The sequence below is a fragment of the Aquila chrysaetos genome, chromosome 8 (assembly GCF_900496995.4).
Source record: "Aquila chrysaetos chrysaetos chromosome 8, bAquChr1.4, whole genome shotgun sequence".
NCBI classification, from domain to species: Eukaryota; Metazoa; Chordata; class Aves; order Accipitriformes; family Accipitridae; genus Aquila; species Aquila chrysaetos.
In genome coordinates, this window is record NC_044011.1 from 15,522,811 (window position 1) to 15,550,310 (window position 27,500).

General features: G+C 39.0%; 1 protein-coding gene across 4 annotated transcripts in view; it reads right to left on the minus strand.

Annotated features, from left to right (window-relative positions):
- Positions 1-1,980: 1,980 nt before the first annotated feature.
- RGS17 (regulator of G protein signaling 17) overlaps positions 1,981-27,500 on the minus strand; it is a 76,221-nt gene continuing 50,701 nt past the window's right edge. For all 4 annotated transcript variants that reach the window (XM_030021900.2, XM_030021899.2, XM_030021902.2 and 1 more), the window contains exons 3-5: positions 11,133-11,222; positions 8,979-9,213; positions 1,981-5,491 (exon numbers count right to left, since the gene is read on the minus strand). In XM_030021900.2, coding sequence (XP_029877760.1) covers positions 5,303-5,491; positions 8,979-9,213; positions 11,133-11,222 — 514 coding nt within the window. In that variant the 3' untranslated portion in view covers positions 1,981-5,302. The remainder of the gene's footprint in view (positions 5,492-8,978; positions 9,214-11,132; positions 11,223-27,500) is intronic.

A 27,500-nucleotide genomic window follows, 5' to 3' on the forward strand; every position in this document is an offset into this window, starting at 1 on the left:
TTGGAATATTAAAGATTAAAATGAATGGTTGGATAAAAGCCTTTTCCTATGATTCTAAATGCACCGCTTTGAATAAGGTTTATTGGCAAAATACACTGTAGGAATAATTTATAAATAAAATCACACTCGAAGAGCGTTGTGGAGAACATCCAGTCTGCGCGGCTAGTCTGGTGCTGACAAACAGCCCAGGCTGTTGTTTATGAAATCTCACCCACCAAAAGCTTCCCTTGCACTCACTGCTGCCTGCCCATGAAGCTCCCTGAAGCCTTCTTTCAGAAGGGTGAGGGAAAAATTATCAAATTTGTGCATTTAATAGACCAAATATTTTGGTGTTCTGTAACAATGAAAGAAATTAAGAGTCTTAATGGCTGTGTGAACCCTGCTTGTGAGAGAAGTATGCAGAACTCAGGAAATTTAGAGTAAGGGGTGATGTAATGTAAGGCTTTTGAGAAGAAAAAAAGGTAGTGTGAGTCAATGACTGATGGTCAGCCTTTGAATCACTTGAATTGTATCCCTGTTTTAAGTCAGAAGGATGGATTGACACCGAGTGAGTTTATGGATGAAGGAAGGGGCAAAATCTGTCTTTTGGTATAACGTTAAAGTAATATGCAGACAATGTTAATGTCAGGTTTTTTCCAGCTGATTTTGGCACCATTATTGCTTTGTTCTTTCATCCCACAAACGTCACTTCTACTGCTGGCAGAAGTATTCAGGACCTGTGAGAATGGGGCTGATGTTCTGTCGCTGCAAACATACTCAGGGTATTGGTGAACACGACTGGACTTTTGTCACTGCAGCCATGTCCCAGGATGTGCTACAGTGCTACTCTTGGGTCTCTCCAAAAACAGCATTGCAGGTTGAGAAAAACCCTATTTTGAAGTTGGTAGTTGGACCTAGTTCAAATCAACTTGGAGCAGACATTGCAGCTGTCTGTCTACATGCAACCTTAATTTTTTGCTTTGTTAGATTTGATAAGGACTCAGGCTATCGTTGGCTGGGTTAACACTGCCAGGAGCAGGCTCACAGACATTGTAGAGGTGTGAACTTTACTCCTTGTGGTGTAGAGAGCCACTGAAGTTAAGAGACTTTCTTGTATCACCTTTGATTGCTTTTGAATTGGCGTTCTGGAATACTTATGCTAAATGGCTTTTGCAAGCACTTACTGCATACAGAAGCTGCTGGTTCCTGAGCGGGCTCACGGCGTGGTCAGTCCGGCAAGCTACTCCCAGCAAAAGAGCCCCCTGCCTGTTCTAGATACTGGATCCACAGGCAGATGCTCCTTGCGATTGAATTTACTGCCTAGGGGAGCAAGTTTGGGTGAGAGCTTAAACCCTGGCTGTTTAAGGTAGAATGTAGGTCTCCTCTATTTGCTTGGTTTAGACTACAGCCTAGCAGACACTTTAGCATGGTTTTAATTTAAAACAGAGCTATTACTAGCTTAAGTCTGGTTTGTGTCCACTCGGTTGCCCTGCGAATGGATTATGTGGACTCCACAGGTGCTCAAGCAAGTTGTTGATGGGCTGTGGACCTGGAAGCGCTGTGGCCACATTTCCACAGTACCATGCTGCGTGGACCCAGCTGGTTAACATGCAGCCCAGCCACCTGTGTCACTGACCTGTCTTTTCTCCATCGTACCTTTAGTCTCCTTCATACCATATGTGCCTTCAGTCTAATTTAAATGCTCTTGATACTGTCTGCGGGTTTTGTTTTATCCTGGGTATCCCAAACTACTTTCAGCTCAGTTATGTGAAAGTTGACTGTAAACAGCTAAGTTGAACACATGCATAATACAATATATATCCAGTTTCTTTGAAACCTAAAGGTCAGGAGTGTACACAAGTGCTCTGCTTATTTGTGGCTATTTGGCATTAGGCTCTATTTGACAGAAAAGATTAAACACTGGGCAAAAGTGACAAAAACATAACTCGCTTTCTGTAGTGCACTTGCTATATACATTCTCATGAAAAACTGAAATACAAGTTAAATACATACTTATTTTATTCCACGCTATAGAATAAGTGTATTTAGGCAGTTTTTCAAAGTGTATTGTACACTGCATGCACAATAAATCAGTTTAATAGCTTGACTGTTTTACAATTTGTGTTCAAAGAACTGTATGATAGGCAATGAGATCATGTTATGGCATGACTTGTTGTCCACTTGGACCAAATCCATTTTTTCATAAAAAAATTTGGGAAACCCAAACTGATAGATGAAATGTATATTAAACATTTTAATATGAGCATTTGCTCCAAGAAAGAAACTTCACATTATGTTCAATTTTTAAATCCCTCCAAATAGAGGATTTAAGACAAGAAATTTTGAACGTGATTTCATTGCAGTATTACACTGAAGATTGATGTAATATTTTTCAAAATGATGTAACAGTTTCCAAATACAGATTTTGGAATCTTATGCTAGAAATCAAGATAATATTTTAGGGCCTGCACATTTAGCTTTAAAACTGTCCTTGAAAGGATGACTTGTCTATGTTGACAAGAACTTCTACCTGTGTGAAATATCTTATAAAGATAGCTTACGACTAGCAGGTCACCATCAAATAGTAACACTAAGAATATTCAAGTCTACATTTGTAAAGACTTATGCATGCAGTTTTGTCTCTTACACATTGTTTAGATGTGTGGACTAAATGTATTGTGCCTTAAACACCAACAAACTTGAAATTACACTATGTAAATATATACATATATGATGCTGTATATGTTTAGTACCACAGTAAATATAACTGTAATCAAATGATACTAGACATATGTAGGACCATAGTTAAATTCCAATTAAGAAAAAAAGCCAGAAAAATTCATTTTTTCTAACAGTATTTCACAGTAGAAGGAGGCAGTCCTGTCTCACTGAATTTTCCCCCCTCAGGATTTGTAAACTTCATAGCTATTATTCTATCAGTATAATAATTGAATATTTTATTCATAATGGTAAGTAGCTAACCAACATGAATAAAGTTGTCATAACACAATAACACTTTCAGACAAAACAGGTATTTATTAAAAGAAACATTTATAAATATTTTGTCTTGCATTTTAAACTACATTTTCATAAATAACAATATTTAAAAGTGCTGAATATGGTAGGATAGTCAGCAACGCCACTGTAAACAGATTTGTTTTCCACTTTGCAGATTTTTGTTTAGATCCCATTTTGTCAAACACTACAACAGTTAAAATATTTGCATAGGGAATAGAGAATAGCCCTTTTAATCATCTCCTGAATTCTATATAAATTACAAAACCAAATGAGTTTAAGAAACAGTTCGTTAAATTGTTCGTATATATATATATATATATATCCAAAAAAAGCACACAGGTTTCAAGTAAAAAGAATGATTAAAAAATTCCCCAGACTTGCTATTTGAAGCATGTTCAATAAATTAAAAAAAATGAGAGGTAGTAAAACAAAGGAAAAATATAAGCCCCAGAAGATAAACTAAGACCTGCATCCTACCAGTTACTGTATAGCAGCAGACGTGCCTCGGCAGCCACGGCTGCAGCGAGAGCCGGCACCAGAGGCTGCCTGCAAGGAGGAACTGGGTGGTTGGAGCCAAGTGTGTTAGGGCTAGATTCCGCTCAAGGACACAACTGCCAGACCTTCCAGTCCCTTCAAAAGCAACAGGCTTATGCCATGTTTAGTCCTATGCAAGTGAGAAGAACCTTGCCTCTTAAGTCTTAGTACAAGACCAGAGTTGTCAGTATTAAATATATATATACACATACACACACATATATATATATTTAACAAGTATTCAAAGCCATTTCTTGGTATATCTTTAGCAGTTTGTGAGGGATGCTAACACTCATTTTACTTGTATATGGTAGGTATAAAGATGTGGGTTTTTTAAGTTCCAAGTCACTGTCTCTTTAAACATCAAAATGCATCCTAAAATTGGACATTTTTTGATAAAAAGGCCAAGCAAACACCTATTAAAAACACCATGGCAGCCAAGTGATGGGTGTACTGTGCTGCCTTAGCTCTGATTAAGGGCTCAGTACAGGATTCTTTACCCAGGAAAGACACCCATTGCATTTCTGTAGGCATTTTGCTTGGGTAAGGACTGTAGGTTTAGGAGCCCTTTAAGTTTGGTTTAATATTACTCTCTAAACCCCTTGTTTTCAAGGAGTTACTCAAAATCAATGAGGCTAGAAGCTAAGATAAGTCTTCTTTAACCCGCCACCTTGTAAAACATTACTTTGCTTAAAAACATTTTTTACTGGATTTAGCTTTCAAAAAAAAAAATCTTACAGGACAGATGCAATTCATCAAAATGTTCTAAAATGCTCTAAAATGCTACATGTAGGCAATCTTTTATTAAATTTCTTTATTAAAAAAACTAAATTATCAAGCTTTTTGTTTTTTTGTTTTTGTTTTTGTTTTTTTGCTGAAGTACATAACATTATACAACAGTGTTAGAACTGGTTAGCCAGTCTTTAATAAATCAATTACAGTATCTGACATCTGAAATGTACATTGAAAATCTTTGTTCTTTTAACAATTAAACAATATCAGCGCATAGATTGTGTCACCCAGATATGGATCCCTTTAAGTGGTTTGTGCTTTTTTTTCCTTTTTTTTTTTTTTTTTTTCTTTTTTGACATTGCAAACTCAGTAATGAAAATGCCACAGTTTTGGCAGTGAACAACCAGAGGAATCCTCCGCTTGATTTATTTCAAATAAACAGTGATAAATAGCTCTTTTTTTCTGTACAGAAATATTGGCTTCAAAAAGTCAGTGTATTGTACTCAGTAGAGGATGTTGAGTAATGCTACACCTTAAAAATTGGCTTTTTTCAGTTAGTGATGTTAAAAAATGCAAGCCTCTTTCTGGTTTGCTGCAATTGTTTCTATGTATCATAAGACTGTATTGCACAAAAAAAGTTCTTAAGTACAGATATAATTTATGTTATTGGATTAAATATTGCAACAACTAAGTGGTAAGTGAAGCGGTTTTACCTTGCACATGCAGTGTGAGGATACACAAGGAGACTGTTCATAAAACTACAAATACATCATTGCAATCTTGACTGCAGTAGGGTGAAAGGAGTGTGAAACAAATGTATTTTGGCAAATCCATTGTTCCCCTCCCATGCCATCTCAAGCAAGGAGGACCTTGGTAAAAATGTAGACAGAGACCATAATATGTATTTGTTTTCTTCACAGTAGCCTGAGTAGTGCTAAACTGTAGTTCTCCAGGAACCCAGCTCCAGATGTTATTAAACTACTTTTCTTCCATCCCACCCACCCCCAAAAAATCAAGTTATTTTGCTTGAAAATTAAAACTAAGTTTCAGAAGTAGAGCCTGTCATACTTTCAACAAGAGACTTATAAATCTGAGAGTTCAAAAACCTTGGAAAAGAGTCTCTGTGCATTAGGGTGTATATCTGGAGTTGGGCATCTTCATACATGTGAGGGCTGGGATCCAACAAGTTTCTGTTGATCACTTCTCTCACCCGGGAATCAAGACTAACCTGAAGAAGATGAGAACACACTAATTTTAAATAGTAATATTGGAAAGGCTGTTATATGTATCTTTATTTCCCAGGGCTCCATTGAACATGACAAGTTTATCAGTTTATTCAAGTAATGCTCTGTGCTTCTTTCAGAGCCACCAAATTACAGACCGATACAGTCAACTCTATTTCAGTTTTGACCTGGTCTCTGCATCCATCTTAAGATCTGTAAGATGAAATGCAGCTGTATAACAGAATAAATACAGTGCAACTAAATAAACCTCTGCAGTAACCCAGATTTCCCAAAATATGTTATTTTACATTAAAAAAAAATTTTTACATATTTAAAATTACTTCTCTGAAATGAATGCTGCATGACTGTCATTCAGAGAGCTGAAATGTTTTTTTCCTGACCATTTGTGGTTAAATCTTTAGAAGCTTTCTATTCAGCATTCTCATCTGGCTGCCCTACAGATTTTTTTCCCATTTTTTTCAGGCACTACACTTGTTACTCACAAATTACCCAGAGTTTTTTATAATTTCTATTGTGTTAATCTCCCCATTAATATTAACTATTTCAGATTAGTCCTTCTTTTTGAGACTCTTCAACATCTAGTAATTTATACTTTCAGGATATCATATGCCCATATTGAAGTTGTTAGCAAGTTTCAATTTTAGCTTCTCACTTACTTTCCATTTGTAATGAACTCCTGTGCCTAGACAGAAAAGGGCATATTATGCTTGGGATGAATGCACAGATGATTTTAGAATATCCTTTAGAAATTTGAAAGAATGTACAGCTTATCCACAAAATGCTGTAAAACCAGTAAAATTAATGCCTTCTGGATTAAATGAAATGGCAGTAGCAGGAAAGCCCACTGGGGCCAGCAAGGGTTTACTCAGCTAAGGAGAAAAAGGCTAAAACACTGAGTAGAGAAATACCAAGCATAGATCAGTTAAGCTACTATAATTTACACCAGGTTGCAATCTGACCCTACTACTCTGCAACCATATAAACAGTCATATTGTCCGAAGAATTGAGTTCAACCCTGGAAAGCTCCACGTACCAAGACACCTTGATATGTGAAGGATGCTACCTCAGAACATGTGTGGATGCGTGAGCTTGTGTATTGTTATATGTGGTGAAGCAAAATCTTTGAAATACAGGTGTACCAAGGAGTAAATATACGTTTTCATTGTATCTTCAGTACCAACTGTAGAATCTGGCATTGTCGGTTTGTTGGCATATGGGAGTATGTTACTGCCACAGCAGGCAAGCTCTTTCTCCTCCAATATTTGCTGTTACTTGGTTATCGGTCACAAGGCACAGCTACGATGCAGCCTAACTGCGAGTAAACTGTTGCCTATTCATGCTAGCAAACCGTACCTATTATTCAAGTACGCTGTCTCTGCAGAACATCCATTATGCCTGCTTAACGCACGCTCTCCGTCCAAGTGCTCCTTGCTACGCCTGCACGCAGCACCCCGGGGCGTTGGCATTCGCCTCCCCTACGGATGGGCAGCGGGTCTGCGTCAGCTGCCATGAGCGGCTTTCCCCCTTTCCCACCCTGGCGCTCCCCATCCCTTGTGCTGGCACGGCTCTCTGCGCAGCCCCGCAGCTCGCTGAGTTAAGGAATCGATCCGTCTGAAAGCGGCACTTCTTTTCTGGGCGGTTTTTCAACGCGGGCGTTTTTCTGGTAGGAGTCATTGTCTAACTAAGGTAGCTGTGCGAGCAGACCGGGTTGCGCAGCAGGAATGAACAGACCGGTGTGGCCGCTCAGCCAGTGACTACCTGCTTTTAGATGTAACAGTGTGCAGGGGTGTAGTGCTCTGGTAGTTTTGAGAAGCAGGGTTGCAGCCACGTGTCTTCAGAATTTATTTGAATAGGTTTCAATCCTAGACCATTGCATTTCTGTAGCACAGAAACGACACGCTAAGATTTAAGCAATTCTCCCCCTGACACACATGGACATGCACATATCAGCAAAAAAAGTTTGTGCAGTTAACTAATTGGTTCTTCATTATCAAATATAATAGCTGGGATAAAAAGCTCAAATTCGGCAGGATGGTGGGGTTTTGTGCCGTTGAATATAGTAAAAGCTAATTGCACTTATAGAATGAAAAAAATTTAATTATGGAACTACTAATTTACATCATAGTTTTTCAGTGACTCACTAAAGCCAGATGGCAAAACTAGCTGGAATTATTAAAGGTATTTCCTTGCTAAACAGATGAATACAAAGTGTCTGTTTATAATACTAAGGCCTTCTGCCTCAGTAACTTCATCACTGAACATGTGATGCTAAATACTTTAGCTCTTATGCCAGAAGATCACATCTGGAATGGGATGCCTGCATGAACAAGAACTTTTCAGCTCCTGTGCCGATCTAAAGCATTGCAAACAGTTCTTGTTTGCCTCAGATTTCCAGTTGCAGGAGCAACTGGATCGATGACATCTGCACACGTCCAGTGCATCAAGTTTGTGAGTAGTTTTGTTAAACCCTAAGTCAAATAGCATTTAGTTAGTTTGAATTTTAACTGCTGGTTGACCTTAGCTTAAAAAGACAACTGAGCATTTAGCACATACTTATGTACTAGAGATATTATAAGAAAACCTCATTATTAGCTTGCTGTACTGGCAGTTATCTCACTCCAAAGCAAAAGTATACACTATGGCACAAGAGAAGATAATGGAGCTATAAATTGCTGTGGGCTTCATTCATATGAATGAAGTTGCAAATTATTACTGAATGCAGTGCAGAAGTAAAATGTAGGAAGCAAGGTTCTTCACAGTGAGCATAAATTAGCATAACACCATTGAGTGGAAAGTCAGATGCAATGCACAGACAAGGCAAAGGAGCTAAAGGTACATGATGTGGCCTAAGAAAGGTTCTTCTATAGTGCTGATATATTTATATATCTCTCTATTCCAAAACATGGTGTGATAGGGGATACTTTTTCTTTAGTCCAGGTGAAGATAATTTCATAATTTGACTATTTCAGTTTCAGGGTTGATGCAAATCTTATATAATTTCCTAGATGTTCTCATACTTTTCATCAGAGAAAATACGTGGTCTCCATTCCTGGACTCCCACATAGGAATAACCAGTGCAAATTTGGATTTTCTCCCAGACAGCTGTTGCAGCAGATAAATCTATAATGATTCTGATTTAAATTCCTTAATTTGGGTGCCTTTTCTCCAGAAATTCATTTGCATTACTTACTTCCTCTCTCTGGCAGGCAGGTAGCATTACTGAAGAAGCATACCTATTTCTCAGCCTTCTCTTACTGGAGTTTCTTGAGTCTTATAGAGAGCTTTGAGTGTTCTGGCCAGTGATGCTAAATGGCCTGGCACCTGTGTCCCTTCCTTTCCTGATTTAATGTCCATACTAAGACTTTCATCTGACAAATCAGGCAGACCTTCAGAGCCCCATCTGGCAATCCAGGGTATAACATTTCTGCTCCAGAATAACAGAAAATGCAAACGTAATGTTTACAGCTTTACCTCTTTTGGTGATAGTATAGAAATGTAATCTTCATATATAAGTCTTGCTTTTTCTTCAATAACTTTCTTGTTCTGTTCCTTCTTTAGATCTTCACAGGCAAGCCAGAAAAGCAGGTTCTCCTCACTATACTCTGTTCGAAGAAACTCTCTGAAAAGGTTCCTCCCAGCTGGTGTTTTCATCATCTTGTCAAAATTCTGAGCCCAAGACAAAATTTCATCTGCAGTAGGATTTTGGCTGCAAAAGCAAAGTATCATTACAAATATGCATCTATTTTTGTAACAGTGTTTTCATACATTCATCCAAAAATTCTCCTTTCAACTGCACTGTAGTCCAGAGTGAAAACTGGAAGCAACAAGGCTTCAGCAGTGACAGGGGAATTTTGTTCACTCTCCACTTGTGCATTCATTATCTCAATAGCCCACTAAACGTGTTTAACGTTACGAGACATGCACTTGGCTTTCTACAAGTTTTCTACTAGTGTTGTTAGCCATCAGACTCAAAGACAAAATCCCACAACAGCACTGAATTCCTGCCTTTGCAGTTAAAGGAGATGTGATTTCAGGGAGCTGGCAAAAGACTCTTTTCCATGAGGGGTTTAGATGACACCTGATGTCCCTGCCTGCTTCTGATGGTGTTTGGCCAATCACTGGCTGCCACACGATTTGGTTCAGGAAGGACAAGAAAAACAAAAGGCTCTTGGCAGCCAAAAGCATACTAATGAGGCCCAACAAAATAGTAATTCAGAGAGCATTTAAATTAGCATATTTCTCTGTGCTTGTACCTAAGGGTTGCTAAGCTTCCCTCTGTTTGGTGCTATTGACCTGAATGATGATCTATTGGCATGAGATGTGACGGACATTGCTGGCAAAACTGGAGAGAGAAGAAATGGGAAAAAGTCCTTATTCCCATTTTCTGAAGGAAACTATTCGTGGATTGTAACAGTGGACACACTGGATAAGTGATCAGAAGACTAACTTGTGTCACTAATCCATTAATGTACTAATGAATAGCTTGAGAAGGTAAGACTCCAAGTTACTTAACAACAATTAAATATAGTTTCAAACTTAATTCTGAGCGCTCGCCCCCCCCCTCCCTGATAGGATCCAATACAAGAGCTTTACTAGCTGTTGTTAATAGCTTCCATGTAATCATGTTGCACAATAACTGACGTTTGTCTATATGATTTCCCTTCAAGTCCATTTATCAACTCCTACTCTGCATGCAAGGCAGACTGGATGATGGGAATATGTGATAGCTTTTCGGCAGTCCAAAAGATCTAATGAATGAGAAAGTGTTTAACATTTAAACTATCCAGCAAAGTAATTGTAATTTGATCCCAAAAGTATAAACATACAGATTTGAAGGTGAAAAGTCCTCTCTCTGAGGAGAGTGAAAGAACCTGCTGAGGTGGATGGAGCTGACAAGCAACCTGTGCTCCCTCATTTTCTATTGGGAAGCTTTCCTCACTACAGTATTTTGTGGAAATTTCTGACATTGTCCTCTCATAAATGACCTTGAGTAGCAATGAAGACAATGAGTAGTTTGGGTTGCTTTTACCATCAATCATATCCTCTTGAGGTAAGTTTTAATTTACTTTTTATGGGACTAGAGAACTCAAGGCTACTGATAGGTTATCATTTTTCCCAACACAATAAACATGGGCCCTAACTTTAGGCAGAATTTCAGATTTCCAATGTGTGTTAGCCTGTTTCTCAAGGTATGTGTTTCCTTGGTGAATTCCAGTGAAACCATAGTCCAAGCTGTTTTATGAAAGGTAGCCATGTTAAAAATCTGACTATGAAGTACACTTGGGCCCCGTTAGTTTTTCTTCTTGTCTCGATAAACAGAAGAAAATGATCCCACAGGTGGCAGAGGCTTCTTATAGAGACCCACAGATCTATGGAACCATCCATGTGCCTCCCATTCCTCCCCACCGTTCTCCCCCGCAAATAAGAAACTGTAAGTAAGCCTGGCTTATGAATGTCTCTGCTGGCTTTTCATTGTCTGGACAGATTTTGCTTCCTTTTCTATAGAATTTTTTGGAGGAAAAGTAATTAAAAGGACATTCCGGAAGCATAAAAACCAAGGCAATTCTTGATATTAGTTACAGGCAAATTAAAAACATTTCCTAGACAACAGTTTGACCAACTTACCATTCTTCTATGACTTGGATACTCTCCATTTTGGTCGTGTGTGTTGGCCTTCCTGCATTGTCTCCTCTATCTTCATTCCTAACAGTGAGGCTGCAATGTAGTACAACACTTTATTTTGTCTAGAGAAAGTTAATTTAAAACAATGACTATAGTAATGAAAACTTTTAAAATATATAAACCTATGTAAAACGTCATTTTTCACTCTTGTCCTTAACATTTTGGAGAGAAATTTTTGATAATGACTTCTCCCCTTAATTCTGATGAATATTAATTAACAGTTGCTATTACCATGTGTAATGTTTTACAGGCTCACAGTTTATCCACTGAAAGATGGACACAAACTTAGAGGCCACTTTTGGAGTGATTTCACTTAGTAAATTGAGCATATTAGTAACAATAAGGGTAGGGGGGATAAGAATATCTGAACCGGACATTGATGAGGCTTTGGTGCCCCACCAGTTCTGGATGGTTGTTTATTCTTTATGAACGTTCCCTTTTTTCTCTCCAGGATACGGTGGCAGTAGATGGCTCAGATACAGAACTTAGTGTGTGGCAGCTCCTTATGATTTCCTCCTCTGACTTAAATTTGTTTTTCATTCCAAAAAGTAAAACTTACTGGCCTCTCAACAGAGAGGCATCCATTACCCTCGTATTACCACAAGCAAGGAAAAGAAAGACTTCCTTTATGTAAGGATGTTTTTAATTGTTTTTCTTCTTCTTTTTTGAGGTGGTAACTAGCATCACTTATTTTTCTGTAAATATCTTTTTAATTGGATTTGCTTTAGTGGTAGCGACTTCCTCTGTGTGTGCTCTCTATGAATGTTCTGGAACATGGCCTTGCCAGCAAAAACAATTACTGGTAACTACTGAAATAAAGCACGTTTTGAATGGCGTAAGTATTCATATAGGAAACCTGGTTCCAATAATTAAACTTAAGAAGTGGAATGTAGTAAGGACATGGAGATTTCCCTTTATCACGTGTTCCCTATGTGTCCAATTGAAAGAAAACAAGTAACCAAGCAAAAAATCCCCCCCCTCCCAATCCTCATAGAGCTCATATTTTAATATTGAGTATTCACCGTACAGTGATGCTCTCAGTCATCCTAAGTGGCGATATACAAAAATATGTTGGTAGCATAAAGCTTCTCCCTCCCCCACTAATCTGAGTAACTTCTGCTCAGCTCTCTGAAGAAATCCCAGCTTTGAGAGATTTTTAGCACAAATAACCTTTCTTTCTAGCCCCTCTGCATTTATGAGTTTCTTCAACATTTTTTCAAGCGTTTGGCAGAGTTACCAGGTGATCTCAAATACTCTTCTGAAAACTGGAAGTTTAAGCTCCCAGGTAACGCAGAGCACATATTAAGACTTAAACATTACAAAGACGTACACTTTCAAACGAAGCTGTTTGATACTGGTTGCTCCTTCACTTACCTGCCAAGACCTTAGTTCAGGCCCTTGGTCCTGCTTCCCCTGTTACAGCGTAGGAATGCAGCTCCAGTGCTGCTAAGGTGTTAGGCTGTCATCAACTGCTGCAGGAGAAACAACACATCCTGAACTCTGGGGTTGGCAGGTAAAAAGCCTTTCCGTCTCCTCTGACCTGTTGCTTGTCAGTCTATAGCGGGAGCACCCAGGAAAGCCAATGGGAGTTCCGTATACAGGAGGAGAAAAAAAAGGGACCATCCACTTTCTGTCTTGTAATCTTTAAGTCCACACATGTAACTGCGTAGGGTCACCTTGCATCTGGCTGGAGCACAAAGTTGGGGTGAGGGAGAAACAGGGAAGGCACTAAGCTTCTCTCTCTCCCTCCCTCCCTCCCTCCTTTGCAGTCTGTAGGTAGAGCAGCATTTGTCTCCTCTCCTAGGTACAGAGAACTGAGTGTCCTTTGGTTCCATGGAAGAGTAACATCATGGAAGGAGGAAACAGCTTGTGAAGTTTGGGAATGTAACAGGATGTTCACCCGAGTCCATCCAAAAGAGATGAAGCTGCCTGTTTTCTTTCCTCCATCACATGAGCAGCAGCTAAGCTGTACTGAGATAATTTACTTGTCGGGCAGTAGACATCCAAGGTTTGGATGCAGAGTCTTACTGGAAGTAGAATGTGACTCATCTGAGAGCAGTTAATCTACACTGCTAATTTAATTTGATGTCTGGGATCAAATACTCTTTGTTTTTTTCATGCCAAATCTGTGCTAAACTTAGGAAAACCAACATGGGCTGATAAAGGTGGAATACAAGCAGTGAGTGGCGAGTCAGAAAGGGAAACAGGAAAACAAACAAGAAAGCCATGTTGACTTGATTGCACTTGTTTATCAAAGGAGTAATGGATAGGCCCTACGCATTTTGATTTTCTACAGGACTACATCTCAGTAAAAAGTTCAGATGGTGGGCCCAGAATGCAGCGTGCAGTTTTCTGGTATCTATACCACAGTGACAATGCAAGGTACACACTTGGCCCTAATTCCTTCATCTCACCACTCACAGCTGGAGTTCAATGGCTGAAGTTAGTCAGAGTTGCAAAACAGGGAAGACTCTAAAGAAAGAAGTGTTATACCTGGTTGGAACGATTTATCGAGTTTCGGTATTGTATTTAAAACTGTGCTAAATTTATAATACATCTTGGCCTAAATTCTGCATTATGTTTCTAGTAACAAACACTAGCACTACATTTCAACTTTTATTTATCTACATCTGTCAAGGCTGGAGTTCCATCAGATACATTACTTTTGATATGTTTTTCCTGTGAAAGAAACCATCATTTTTATACAGAAGTACATTCAATATAGACATGTTCTGTTTTCACTCAAGGAACTGGTTGATGTTCGCTTATAAAAAAAATTAAACATTTACACATTTGTGACTGCAAAGCTAATTTAAAAGCAGCCTTTAAATAACGCTGATCACAGTAACACATTGCTACCTTTTACCTCAAATTGACAGCACTGCATTGCTATGTTGTTATCTTCAGTTGAAAATACCCTATCTGTTCACATTTCTCTGTGGAATTCAAGCAGTCCTCAGCAGGAAAGGCACCCTGTATACCTGGAGTTGGTGTCCTTGATACATTATTCCATCATGGAAGCTAGCTGATTATGTCAGAAAAATTACGCTGTATAGTGTAAAACTAAACAGAGTAAAAGTTACAGGATAAAGATTACCAAAATGATCTTACTTAGTTAAGGCTTTAAGAAGAAGAAATTGCTGATACGCCTTATCAAAAAGTAGTTAAATGGAAGGGAGGTGTTCTAGAGAGACATCTGATGTAAGTTAACATATATGGTGCCATTATTATTTATTAGTTGGAGTACCTCCATCAGACATCTTTAAAATTTAGAGATGTAAAGTACCCATGATAAAAGCACAACAAAACTACTAATGCCTTAAAAAGAGAGAGTTTGGGGTGTCTAAAGGCTGAGTTTAAGTGGAAAGCACATGCACTGGTTTGTTTTCTGTTCCTATGGAAGGTTTGTTCTACCCACTTTTATGGTGATTTTATTGCTCTGGAGAATATGGTAAAAAGTACTTCAGTAAACCCAAGTGGCCTGAGCTTGATGTACCTTTCAAATATATTTTGGGTTCCTGACTAATACAAAAATGATAGTTTCTTTAACTACTGCAACAGTATTATTATAATTTCTGTTTGGAGTGCATTTCTATTTTGGAACTTCACAGACTTTGTAAGTAAAAATGTTAATGACCAGGGACTATTTGAAGAAGTATACAAATTGAACAAATTACCACATATAAGGTTAAACTAGTCAAGGTTCCTAGACGATGTGTGTTTGGAGGAACTACTGGGATTCAGAAAACCAATCTTTATTTATTTAGCTACTCTTATTCCACTGTTAATATTCATGTTCAGCAATTAAATAATTGTTCTGTTGAGTAATTACTTAGCATGGCACTGCTGCACGGTAAGGTAAAAAAGCCAAGCTAATTGCATAAAATTATCAAGAGAGTCAGACTAATTTAAGGGCAAAAATCTCACTGACTCTTCCTCCAGGTGTTTCCAGCTGGTGGTTTTAGCCTTTTTTTTTAAAGTTGCTTAGCATCCCTACTGCTGCACTTACCTTCTACTGCCATTAAGAAACTGAAAATCATTTAGAGCTTGGACCTGATCTTTCATTCTCTGTATATCCAGTAAACAAATAGTCTTTAATTGCTTCCCAAGGGTCAGATTCTCATGTACCAGTAGCCTAAATCTGGTGAATCAGTGAAATTACTCTTATCACTATGGCAAGAAAACTATGCCATTGTGACAGGTCCTAGGATTAATATTCTGCCCATGCATGGCTAACACCAGTTACTATTCACTCAGGTATTTTATCAGTTACGTGCATGATATACAGTATATCATCACAGTATTTTGCAATTATGTCTGGCTTTGAAGACAATGTGACAATTAAAGCCTCTTGCCTTAGTGGTGTTTTTTGTGCTGCCATGAAGATAAGGAGTAGAAATCAAACCGGGACACTGTGAACTACTTGGTAGGCTATTGGGTTGCCATTCAGGAGATCTGTGCTCAATTCCTACTTCTTGGCTGAAGTTTGTAGATGCTAGGCCCTGCAGAGCAACGATTACATTTTAGGCTGAACCTGTGTATGTCACACAGTAGGGCCACAAGCCCTCTAGCCAGCCCTGTAACACAAAAATCTTCCTTATTTCAGCCCAAACACCACATGAAGTCAGCTGCACATACATAATTTAAAGGCAGGATTTGCTTTTCAGATGAAAATCAATACTCAGTTAAGATCCTCTGGATAACAGATGTTCTGACATCTTTCTTTCACTGATCTCCCCTTTGAAAGAGTGTATCTCACTGGCACCACTCTTCACCCTATCCTACTCCTAGGAATTTTTATTATCATCGGCTCATGAGACAAAATGTTTTTAGGTCATAGGTCCAAAAGCCAAGAAGTATTTTTTGATGCTTGAGTCCAGCTTCCAGTGCAAGCAAGCTACAGGCAGGACTGCCATAACTTAAATAATGGTGATTTAGTAGATGTAGATTAAGTGAAGGCTTTCTTAAAAAAACCACAACTCCCCCCCCCCCGCCCCGAAAACGACAAGAGATCAAGATTTAATTGTGATTTTAAAATTCCACTGGTAGAAGATGTAAAATGGCCATTCACCTAGAATGTTGACAAACACAGGCTGAATTTTACCAAATAGATTCAGATAGGAAATATTTTTTCAAGGTTGTCTGGAGGAGGAAAAGCCATCCTTTAAACAAGCAAGTTAGTTAGTGCACTCATTCAGGATTTAAAACACCCTTCCTGTGGGACTGCGGTGGAGTAGATGTCTTTCAAGCTATTCTGCTGAAGCTATTCCACTTTGGTGAAAAGAATAGAATACTCATTACACAAGACAGAAACAGGAGACTCCTAACTTAATGGCAAATCATCCTGTAATAAAGACTCTTAAGCATTTTATATAAAGTACAATATTTTATACATCGAGAGGAGAGCCTGAAAACAGGAACATATGATTAGTGCATTTTTCCTGGAGTGAGGGGAAGGTGATTTTGAAAACTCTGAGACAAAGATGGGCACCAACCCTACATCTTTCACCAGCTGGGTAAATACCTTTACTCTTCAATACAAAGTGATTGTGCCCCTGCCTGTCTCTAAGCTCTTTGATTCCTTTACTTTTATTATAAGTGTCTGGCTTAAAACATGCTATATGAGCAGAAACGTATTTTTGCTGGTTTTAATTGGGATGCAGAAAAAGTGCGTGCCAGTATCTTTTTCATTCTTGATTGTGGTTCAGTCTGACCAGACTGTCTTCAATACTGTGGTTCAACAGTCAGTGACTGCAAAATCAATTGTTTGCGCAGCTCTGTTCACAAGTTCACTCCTACATGCTGAGGCAGGCTCTGCTAGAAGTCAGAGATGGACGTGGTCCGCGTATGCTGTATGATAATGCAACAGACACCTATACCAGCACTTTTTAATTTCTTTTATGAAAGCAGAGATAAAATTCTTTTCTGGCACCTTGTTTTTCTGACAGCTGGCATATTCAAGCCTGGTGGCAGCGAAAACTGATCAGGGCTGTGTTTGTTTATGAACAGAGCAGCATGATGGTTTTGCTATGCTGTACAAAGCAATAATAATGAAAAATAACTACAATATTATCATGATCCATTCATAAAGAACAATACAGCTATGTTAATCTCAAAATCACTGAGCGTCTAGTCAGTGATGCAATCTCCTATATCCCTTTGAATGGCACAAAAATATGCATCCATGAGAATGAAATGTTACATGAACAATACTACCCAAGGATAACTTTTTTTCTTTTTTTTAAGCTGAGCAAAGGGTAAAAAACCTGCTTCTATCAAAGTTCGGAAAAGAATTCACTTTTTGTTACGGTAAGTGAATAGTGTCCGGAGTAATTACTCTGAGAAAAACTAGAGCTAGAGTCTAGTCTGATTTTTATGAAGAAGTGATGCTTTGCACTAGATGTTTTCATAGGCTCAGATAAACTTGCATTATATCCATCAGGCCCATGGCTCTATTAGAGAGAAAGGGGATGCATCAGCCATCAAAACCATGCATTGTGGTCTCTTATCTCCACCCTCTGAGAATTTACCTCCTTGTAAGAACAGCAAGACAGACTAAAGCACTTAGACTGTTGTAGTAATACCAGCATATGCAAAGCATAGAAGTCCAGAGCGAACTTCAGCCAAATGCGTGGCACTAAGGAATTCTAGAGCGGAGGCTTACGTGGACCCCTGGAAGTCTGCGAGGCCAGCGTAAGTGATGTGCAGTTCCTCCACAGAAAGACGTGAAACAGTAAAAATTGCAAACTTGGTATTTCCATATGTCTGCATTGGTTGTCTGAGAGAAACTTTGGAGGGGAACGGTGGTCAAGAGCTTTTGGAGTCATTTACTTAAATTGATCAGAATCTAGTCTTAACTCAGTCAGCACAACACGATATTTTTTGTTCCAAAGAAGAAACAGAACAAAAAAATGTAAAACATATTTTTTTTAAATTAGTGTCCATCCTGGTTCTTTTGATGAGGTAAGATTTACAGATCTTCACTGAATTTATTAAAGAAATGTAGGATGTAAAATTTTATTCTGAAAACAAGGTAGAATTTTAGTGAAAAATAGCTATAACCTTCTCTGAGTAAAAAATGAATTGTCTTGTTCTTAGAACTAAATGATGGAGGTTGTGTTTAGTAGACTGATACAGCAAAGCGGTCTTTTGGGGAAAAGCCAACAATTACCATAAGGCTATAATCAGCCTACTTGGCAGTGTCCACTGAAACTATAAACTCCTTTCAAAAAGTCCAGGTACCTGTGGTGCTAAGTTTCATGAGTGCCAGAGTTACATTTGCCTTAGGTAAAAAGATGGGGCAAGAGACATGTATAATCCAAATTGTTTTTAAAAGAAAAAACCAAACAAGCATAGACTCCAGCTTGGATTCAGCTGTTTTAGAGTGAAAAAAATATGTGCTTGCAAGAATTTATAAACTTGCGGTCTGATCCTGCAAGCCTTACCTTATGTAAGAAAAAAACCCAAACAACTCTTTTGTTTTGTTTTGTTTTAAACAATGCAAGTATTTGCAAGGTTAGCATCCTGGACATTTCGTATTACAGCTAAACCCCCTCCAATATTTCAAAGCTTCAGATGGGGGAAGGAATGTGGAGTGACAAACCTCACAGCAATTTGCTCAGCTTACGCTGTGGTCTCATCATTTTGACCTGTAACCATAAAAGCCACAGTGATAACTGGCCTTTTTTTTTTTTCTCATAGGTCACAAAAAGTAAAATTAAAATGAAACAAATGATAAAAACAGATGCATTGTCTCTTTCAATGGCTAGAAAACATCCAATTTCTTCCCTTCCAATTTTCCTTGGTGGTATTTTTTCCCCTAGAGTCAGTTTGCTATATTGTAGCATGGTGTACTTCAGATTTTTTCGCTTTTTTCCATCTCTTTGTTTGAAGAGCATACAGCTGAGAAACAGTCTGTAACAGACGGTTGGGCACTTGTGTGTGCCATGAATGTGCTTTCAACTGAACAGCTTAGTGTCTGCTCAGGATCCAGTAATAGTAAATGCAGGCAGACTTCTGGCTCCCATATGTACCTTTCTGCATACCATAAATCCTGTGGGCCAAGGGGGAGCTCAAGGTGGAAATTTTCTGGTCTGATTTTTGCTACCTAGGGTGGGTGCAGAAGCTGTTTCACAGGCCCTTCCACTGGGGTTTTATAGAGAATGCAGCTGACTGGAATGGAGTTTGTGTTCCGCACAGGTTTGACAGTTTAATTTACTTCAGAATTGGATTTTCCACAAAATAGTGTTTGTGGAAAAGTTTAAGATTAATGAAGATTCATAATTTGTTTTCATGGTTTTAAAAATAATTATAATTACATTTTAAGAAGAAATAATCAGTTGTCTTCGTTTCATTCATTGTTAGTAACCATTATTCTAGCTAGTCTTTTGTAAGCATTTCTAGTTAATGTAATCAAATAATAGATTTAAATGAAATATTGTGCTTAACTTTAAAAGGCTCTTTAGAAAAATTACATTCTCTCATAGTAGATGTTTTTCCCAGTAAGCTTTCTGATTACAAGAAAAGAGATTTTCTTATAGGAAAACAGTTCATCAGGAAATACAGCAGCTATAACTCTTGACTTCATGATACCTGGAGTTTATTAGAACCTCATCTCTCAGAGTCCTGCAAAGAGTTAGCAGCCCACCTTTCACTCAGAATAACGCTTATACTAAGAACTGTGGAGAGAAGCTTGAAGAGCAATGCCTTACAGCATCAAAATCCTAAAGCCCAGCAAAATCTGCATTTGGTTTTTGGATTATTTTGAAGTATCCTCGCTTCCCTAAACCAGTCTGGAGATTTCTAGAAGAGTGGCATTGGCGGTATGTCTGCAGAGCGTGCGAACATAGGAATAAAGAGATGTGGTCAAACCCCCCTGTGCCTACACACAGGTAGCTTGGCCTGTTCGCTGCCGTGTTTCTGACACCTGTGCTGTAGCAGCAATCCAGGGTGGCTGAAGGAAGTACTGACAATTCCCCGTCTTTGTTCTGTAGTGCTGCTCTTGCAGTGCTATTTAGACTTTTCTATGTGAAGGAATAGCTTTTCTCCCTGTGAAATATTTGAGAGTTTAGAAGGAAATACACTTGAAAACACTATGGATGAGCAGGGTCCTACCTTTCTTCCTTGTGAAAACCTGGTCTAAGGTCTGTGAATTCTTTTGTTCAAAGGCTTATGATAACTCATCATTGTTCAGAGTTGTGAACTTCCCCGTGAAAAATACGAAACTTCTCAGTTCATCTGAGATTGTATGTTTCTGCCATACTTTGAAGCGGGGGGAGAGCAGGCTGAATTTCTTACTGCTTTTCAATTGCAGTGCTTTCTTAATACTGTGCTGGATTCAGCGTAATTGGTCAAAGTCATTACAGATTCAACTATAAACCATAAAAGAAAAAGGAGATTGGTGGAAATTAAGGTTTAAGATATCAGGAGCATCTCAGGCTATTAAGGTCTAGTCAGTTAAGACATTTAGCTCTGTCCTCCTAGTCTTACTTATGTTGTGCTACTTGCTCAGCTTGAGTAAAAGCAGAATTGAACCCAAGTGATCTAGTGCTTAAGAGTATAATCATCTCTCTGTTAATGGGAAGTCCTGGCCAAGATTTTGGAGTTTATGTAAGATCATTATATAAGGTTATTAAATTGCATCCCACATGCCACTGTGAAGGTAGATCATCCTTACTGAAATACAAATGCTAAGCTAAAGTAAGTCATAGAGGGATGTGCTCAGTAAAGCAAGTACCTAAAAAGGTTTTAGCAAATCTGCAGTGTTCCACTCTATTCCCTTTCCTGTATATTTAAAATGGCCTAGACCTAAAATCTGGTAACCTTTTCTGTTCATAAGGGACAGTCAGACTAACTGTCTCCTTTTAAAGCCGAGTTATATCTTCTGCTGTATTTCCCATAAAAGTTAAATTCAGTATACATTTGGCAGACAAGTGTTCAAGTTTGTCCAAACTCTGCATTTTCCTTTTGGACCCCATGAAGAATTTGAAAGCAAAGCCTTGTAGAATCAAAAATCCACATGTCAATACATCTTCCATTGTAGATTGCTATTTGCAATGTGATCTTTGATGTAATTTTTATATTGATTCTTTCTTCTTTTAGAAAATGTTCAAAAGTGGATTGGTAGTGGGAAAACTAACCTGCTGGAAACCCCCTGACAAAAGGGACATTCTCCTAAGATACCCACAAATATATCCAGAAATGTTTTGCAAACATTTAAGATCTTAGTTTAGTCTTCGCCAAGCTGAACACAGAATCACAGAAACACAGAATCACAGAATGGTTGAGGTTGGAAGGGACAGAGATAATCTTGTCCACCCTCCTGCTCAAGCAGAGCCACCTAGAGCAGGCTGCCTAGGACCGTGTCCAGATGGGTTTTGAATATCTCCAAGGATGGAGACTCACAGCCTCTCTGGGCAACCTGTGCCAGTGCTTGGTCACCCTCACAATAAAAAAGTGTTTCCTGATGTTCAGGGGGAACCTCCTGTACTTCAGTTTGTGCCCATTGCCTCTGGCCTTGTCACTGGGCACCACTGAAAAGAGCCTGGCCCAGAACTGGACACAGTACTCCAGGTGTGGCCACCAGTGCCACAACCTACACATTTAATACAATCATATTTAAAGAAAGACTTTGATTGAAGAATATATCTGGGGGCTAATTAAAAAAATGCAATGGTATATACACTTCAGGATGACTTCAGGGTAAAGGAGGGAAATGCTCTCAAGGTCAATGCAGGCTAAAATGTATGTGAAAGGAGACTGCTGCTTTTAATGGACAGCCTTGCTGAACTTGCTTTCCTCCTCTGTTCTTGTGTGACTGATTTAAACTACCTAGCTACAGATATTGCAGCTCAGCAGACATCCAAAGGCAGATGGAAACTACCAGTGTGCACCGCACTTGAACTTCTGAAATAAAGGACAGTATCTCCCTCAAACTTAGACTAGCACTGAGCAAAAGTTGCTACTTTGTGCAAGAGAGGAAAGAACTAGTGATTTAAAGCAATCTGACTTTCCTAACCTCTCCTTTTTCTCAGATATATTTTGTTCCTCTGAAAATCTGTAAGAAAATATGGATTTTCTACTGGATTCTACTTTAAAGAGATTATTTTACTTTTACATAATGATAGCCACACCAGAAGCTATTACAACTTTTGGAAACTTTTAGTCTTTTCTAGGATAAATTTTTGAGACTTCTGTTCTCAGATGTGCAATGTAATTTCTGTATAGGTAAGAAATCCACGGCTTGCCAAATTTTGCTTGCCGATGATTCCTAATGGAGTTACTCTAGCTTTGTTTTATTACTGTAGAGCTGGTTTCTGCTTTAGGCAAGATTCAACTCAAGGGTGTATTTCTCTTGTCAGGTCACCCAGCAGATCACTAGTCTGGCTGTCAGCTTCATTCCTTCCTTCAGAATAATATTACCCTTCATATTCCATCTTGTACAATGGATACATCTAATTACTAGACAACCCGCAGTGTCCTTACTCGTGGCTATAGCTATTCTGCAAGCAATTCCTTCATAGACTTGAGACAATTAAAAGTGGCAGTTGTCTAGTGTTCAAAGAAATAGAAATTGTATTCTTTGAAAGGGTAACTGGCTGAATACAAGCGCTCCAATCCACCAGCAAGCAAGCTTAATGGTCTCAATTAATTCTGATAAATGGGACTAGTCTCAGTTTCTGTAGTGGTTTTTTTTATTATTCTTGGTTTGCAGAGATGAAAATAGCAGCAACAGTAAAGAATTGAGCCTGATTAGGGTCACTCCTTTGATTCCATAGATTTAGTTGTAGTTTCCAAATGGGAATAGATGCCTGGGAACATTCATACTAAATTCACATTTTTTCCTTTTCATAAGATGTTGTAAAGTTCTTCAATTAAAGAGGGCTTTATGTATTTGTAAACTATAATTCCTACCATGATGCTTATGAACACTGTATTTTATGACATTAGCCTGGACTAAACTAGTTTACGCTTACCCACATTACAATCAAATAAGATGAGGGATCTTCCACTTAACATCTGTCCGGCTAACAAACAGGATTGAGAAATGCCATGCCAACCACTGTAAATTACAGGCATCTGTTCTGATGGATGTTAACTGCTGGTTTCCAGATTTTCTGTTAGACACGGCCCTGAGCTGGGAAGCATTTTCAACATGGATGTCAACAGGAACTGAAGATATCCATTGCTCCATAATGGGTACTCAGCACCTGCCAGTATCAGGCTCTCAATCAGCTACTTCAGAAGAGCCAGAGTTGCCATCTAGACAAATGTATGTGCTATGGAATTATTAAGGGTGACTAGACAAGACTCGCATCTCCTTTGCCTTTCTGCCTCACATAATGAATGTCTGACCCACTTTTCTAGTGAGACGATCTCCATTTTATAAGTGTTATCTTCTAGGGGTGCAGACTTATTTTCATGATACATTTTCTCATTTTTTTCTCTTAAAAGCGCTAGACATTTATTCCTGTTTTAACTGACATTTTAAACCGATTTGGAATGATACATGGTTAAAAAATAAACCTTTGTAAGATGGAAATTTTACTGCTAACAGATTTAAGTAGCCTATTTTTTTTCCCTTTTGGCTTGGAATTACAGACTGCATTTATTCTTGCAGATAAAATGGGCTGGGAGAGTTCTCTGGTCCTGAGGCTGACTGGCAGCACGTAGCCCCAGTCCATAAAGCCCATACCCAAAACAGGGTTTCTGCACCTGTTGCAGGTCATTGCCTGAGACTGTGCACTTTGGCACCGGCCAAAACTCTGCCAGGGAGTTAACACTTGCCAACAATTTAACTGTACAGCTGATTGCTTGAGCCCATATTAGACCCTGGCCCTGCTTAGTTTACTAGTATAGACACAGCCAGTGTGTTTAATTTGGATAACATTTTGTTGGTGGTGGTTTTGCATGTTAAATATTTAACTTTTTATTATACTCCACGATGAACAAAGTTTGGAGGATTGTGCCACCTTGGCACCTTTAAAATGATGCCATTTATCAACATGCCTTACTTCAGCTTATATTTCGATCTCAGATCCATTTGACCTTTCACACACTTCTCTATTTCTGTGGTTTTCCACAGACTCCTGAGTTAATGCATCTTTGTGTAAATACATAATTGTCGAATTTGCATATGGAAACAAAAAAGCAGCCCAAACCCTATCGGGGGAGATTTCAAAGGCTCCAAACTCCTAACAGCTGAAAATCACAGCGTAAACTGGACTCAGGCATCCTCAGCACTCCTGGTTTTTTGTTTTTTCTTTTTTCCACAGCAACAGTCAAGCTGTGTGCTGGTGACAGAAAATCTGTCATGACATTACGAATCTTCCTTCAGCCACTGTTCCGCAGACACCACGCTGAATAGCATTTTGGCACAGGCAGGTGGGAAACGGGCATGAGCGGCGAGGGAGAGCCAAGATGCTGATGCTCTGAAGCAATCCATCTCTTAAACAGCCTCCGAGGAGACATCAAGCTGCTTTACCCCAGTGGAGGTGATTCTGCCATTCCTTTCTCTTCCTCAAGAGTCCCTGAATACACTCTGTGTGCTGTGCCAGGGCAGAATCAAGATCATTTTCTAAAGTTAACTAGATTTAGTCTGCTGTCTCCTTCTAAGGAGCTACTGTCAGCATCTTATGTGCGGCTGAATTAGAATGAGCCTTGTGTAATCCCAAATCCCCTCTGAGCATGTATTTATTCTTCAATTTAGAAGGATTGCAGTTCTGATTTTTTTTATTCCAGTTTTCTTTACAGAATTGTTTGCTTGAAATACAACTATTTTCTGCAGTCAGACTGATGAGGGTTTCTTATCTTAGCAGTATTATACACATAGGAATCTATTCATTTGGTTTGTGAAGCTTTAGAAGCATTTATTAAAAATTTGCTAATATATTATGTTTATGTTCTACCCATTCTCTAACCTGCTTTTGATATCACAGATGGGTAAAAATGTCAGTAAACACATAAACCTCCACCTCTTCCTCACCTGAAATGAATTTTCAAAGTTTAAAATATTAAGGATAAAATCCTGATACTAGGAAAGCTCAGCCCAGAGAGCCCAGGGCTGGTTTTGATGATGCTAATGAGGATTCTACCATTGGCTTGTGATTAACGTTAACAGACCAGCTGCATAAGAAGCTATTGCTCCACTCTTCACATTAGACTTCTGTTTTATTATGGCGAGGAACAAGTTTACCTCATATCTTTGAAAATAGAAACATTTATCAGTTTACATGGAGTTACACTCACTTCACAGCATTAAAGTTTTTTTCGAACCAGAGTTCTTGGTTGAAAATTAATTTAAAATTATTTATATATGCTGAACGCCTATGTAGTGTCTTCTGTATATTTGCGCTTCCACCATGATTTCATGGTAGGCCAGCAGCACCTTAGTGACTACCCCTTTGCAGACACTTGCCAAAATAAACGCACTGTGTGGCTTACAGCTTTCTCCTAGAGAACTGCATGATTTTGATTTACTTTGCATGTCCCACAAAGCAATGAGCTGCACCAAAGCCGCTTCTGAGTGGCAAATGACCTGTGGAAACCCGTTGCTGCTGTGGGAGTTGGTGGGTCACAGTTCCTGCCCCCGCTCCAAGGCTGCGCAAGACCTTGTGCTTCCACAGGGCTTTGGAGGTAGCTGGCAGGGGACTGAGAAGAAGAAAGGAGGAAGATAAAAGGTGGTGGCTGAACTTGGATGTAGGGATTTCTGGGCCGCTTTTTGACGAGGGGAGATGAGATGTATTTGATTAATTAGAAGAGGGCTCCACGGTGACCGCGGCAGGCTCGCATGAGATTTAACAGGTTAACTTTAAGCTTCCTTGAGTTGTTTTTACATTAAGTTTTGCTTTTTGTAAATTTTATTCCTATAGTCCTTTTTGTTTGCCAGTAACAGTTCCTGCATTCGCATCTTACTCTTTAGAAGTAGATGCAGGAAAAATTATGGAGAAGCAGTTCGCTGCAGTTAGTATACCTGAGACCTCGTCTGGCATACCGTTGCACCTTGTGGCATCATTTATGTAGAAGAAATGCGCTGCCCTTTTTTGAACGGTAGTGTTTGACATCTGTTTCACAGGGAGGTGCAGGAAGCGGTCAAAGGTGCCTTTACTCAGCACCTCTGGGGCTCTGAGGTAAGCCATGTGTTGAATCACATCTGAGGTGTATTTGTGTTCTGGCTCGAGAAGAGAGCAGACTTCCAGGAATTATTAGGCTACCACTGACAATCTGGCCCAGTGTCACAGAAGGGCGCAAGCCCAGAGGTTGGCAAGTCAGGCTGTGATGCCCTGGGAGAGTTGTGTAAACAAGCATGCACAGAGCCACCTGTCCCCAGCCTGCCCTGAGGACCTAAACATCCATAAAACTCCAGAAAAATCACTTGCCTTGTCTGAATTATAAAGCAGAGAGAGCCTATTAAATGTCAAACCCATTAGGAAGACATGCTTCTCCCCTCTGATTTTTTTAACGTTAGAGATCATCCCTTTCTTTTGCTTTAAAGGGAAAAGAAATGCTTTACTTGGGTATTATTTAATAAGCACTGTTAACATAACTTACAAAAGTATGAAAAAATACTTGACAAGCTATTTATTTTTAGAGTGTCTTCTGCTTGTTTTTCCAAATGTTGAGAACTTAAATTTCCTATTTTAAGTAGCTCAGGGAATCCTGAGAGGCCCATTTCTGAGGACTAAGTATTTAAATCCTTACCCCACACTCACCCCATGGTGCATTCCAGTGACAACAGGAATGTCTGCCAGGCAGCTTTCTCTCATGGCCTCAGCACTGAGGGTATGTGGACTTAAAGACAAGGTAATTTAAGACTGAATTTCTAGAATATCACATTCGGTAGCTTGTGTGACAGGTCATATAAAGGATTTTATCCAGCTTTAAACTCCACCTGTCAGAAGAACTGGTGTTCCTTTCCTAAGAAGGCACCAGTGCTCCATATTGCACTGTGATGATACAGATGATACTGTCCCATAGATGCATAAAGCACGAGCTCCTGTGCTAGCTAAGCCCACTATCCCTCAGTATAAATTATTCTCCAGGAAAGAGAGAGGGAATGTTTTCATCTTTGACCTCTGCAACAGCAAGTGATAAAAACATAAGGAAGTCCTGTGATGTTTTAAAGTATAAAAAGGCTCAGAATGGAACATCTTTTCCCATTAAATATTTTTTAAAATATCACCTTCTATTTCAGTAGAGTACAGTATTCTGCACTAGAGTACAATAATTCCCGATGCACTTTTCCATACTTGATTTTCTCAGGTGTGATGTTTTGAAAAGGTAAAATGCAGAGACTTGAGTATATCTGTTTCA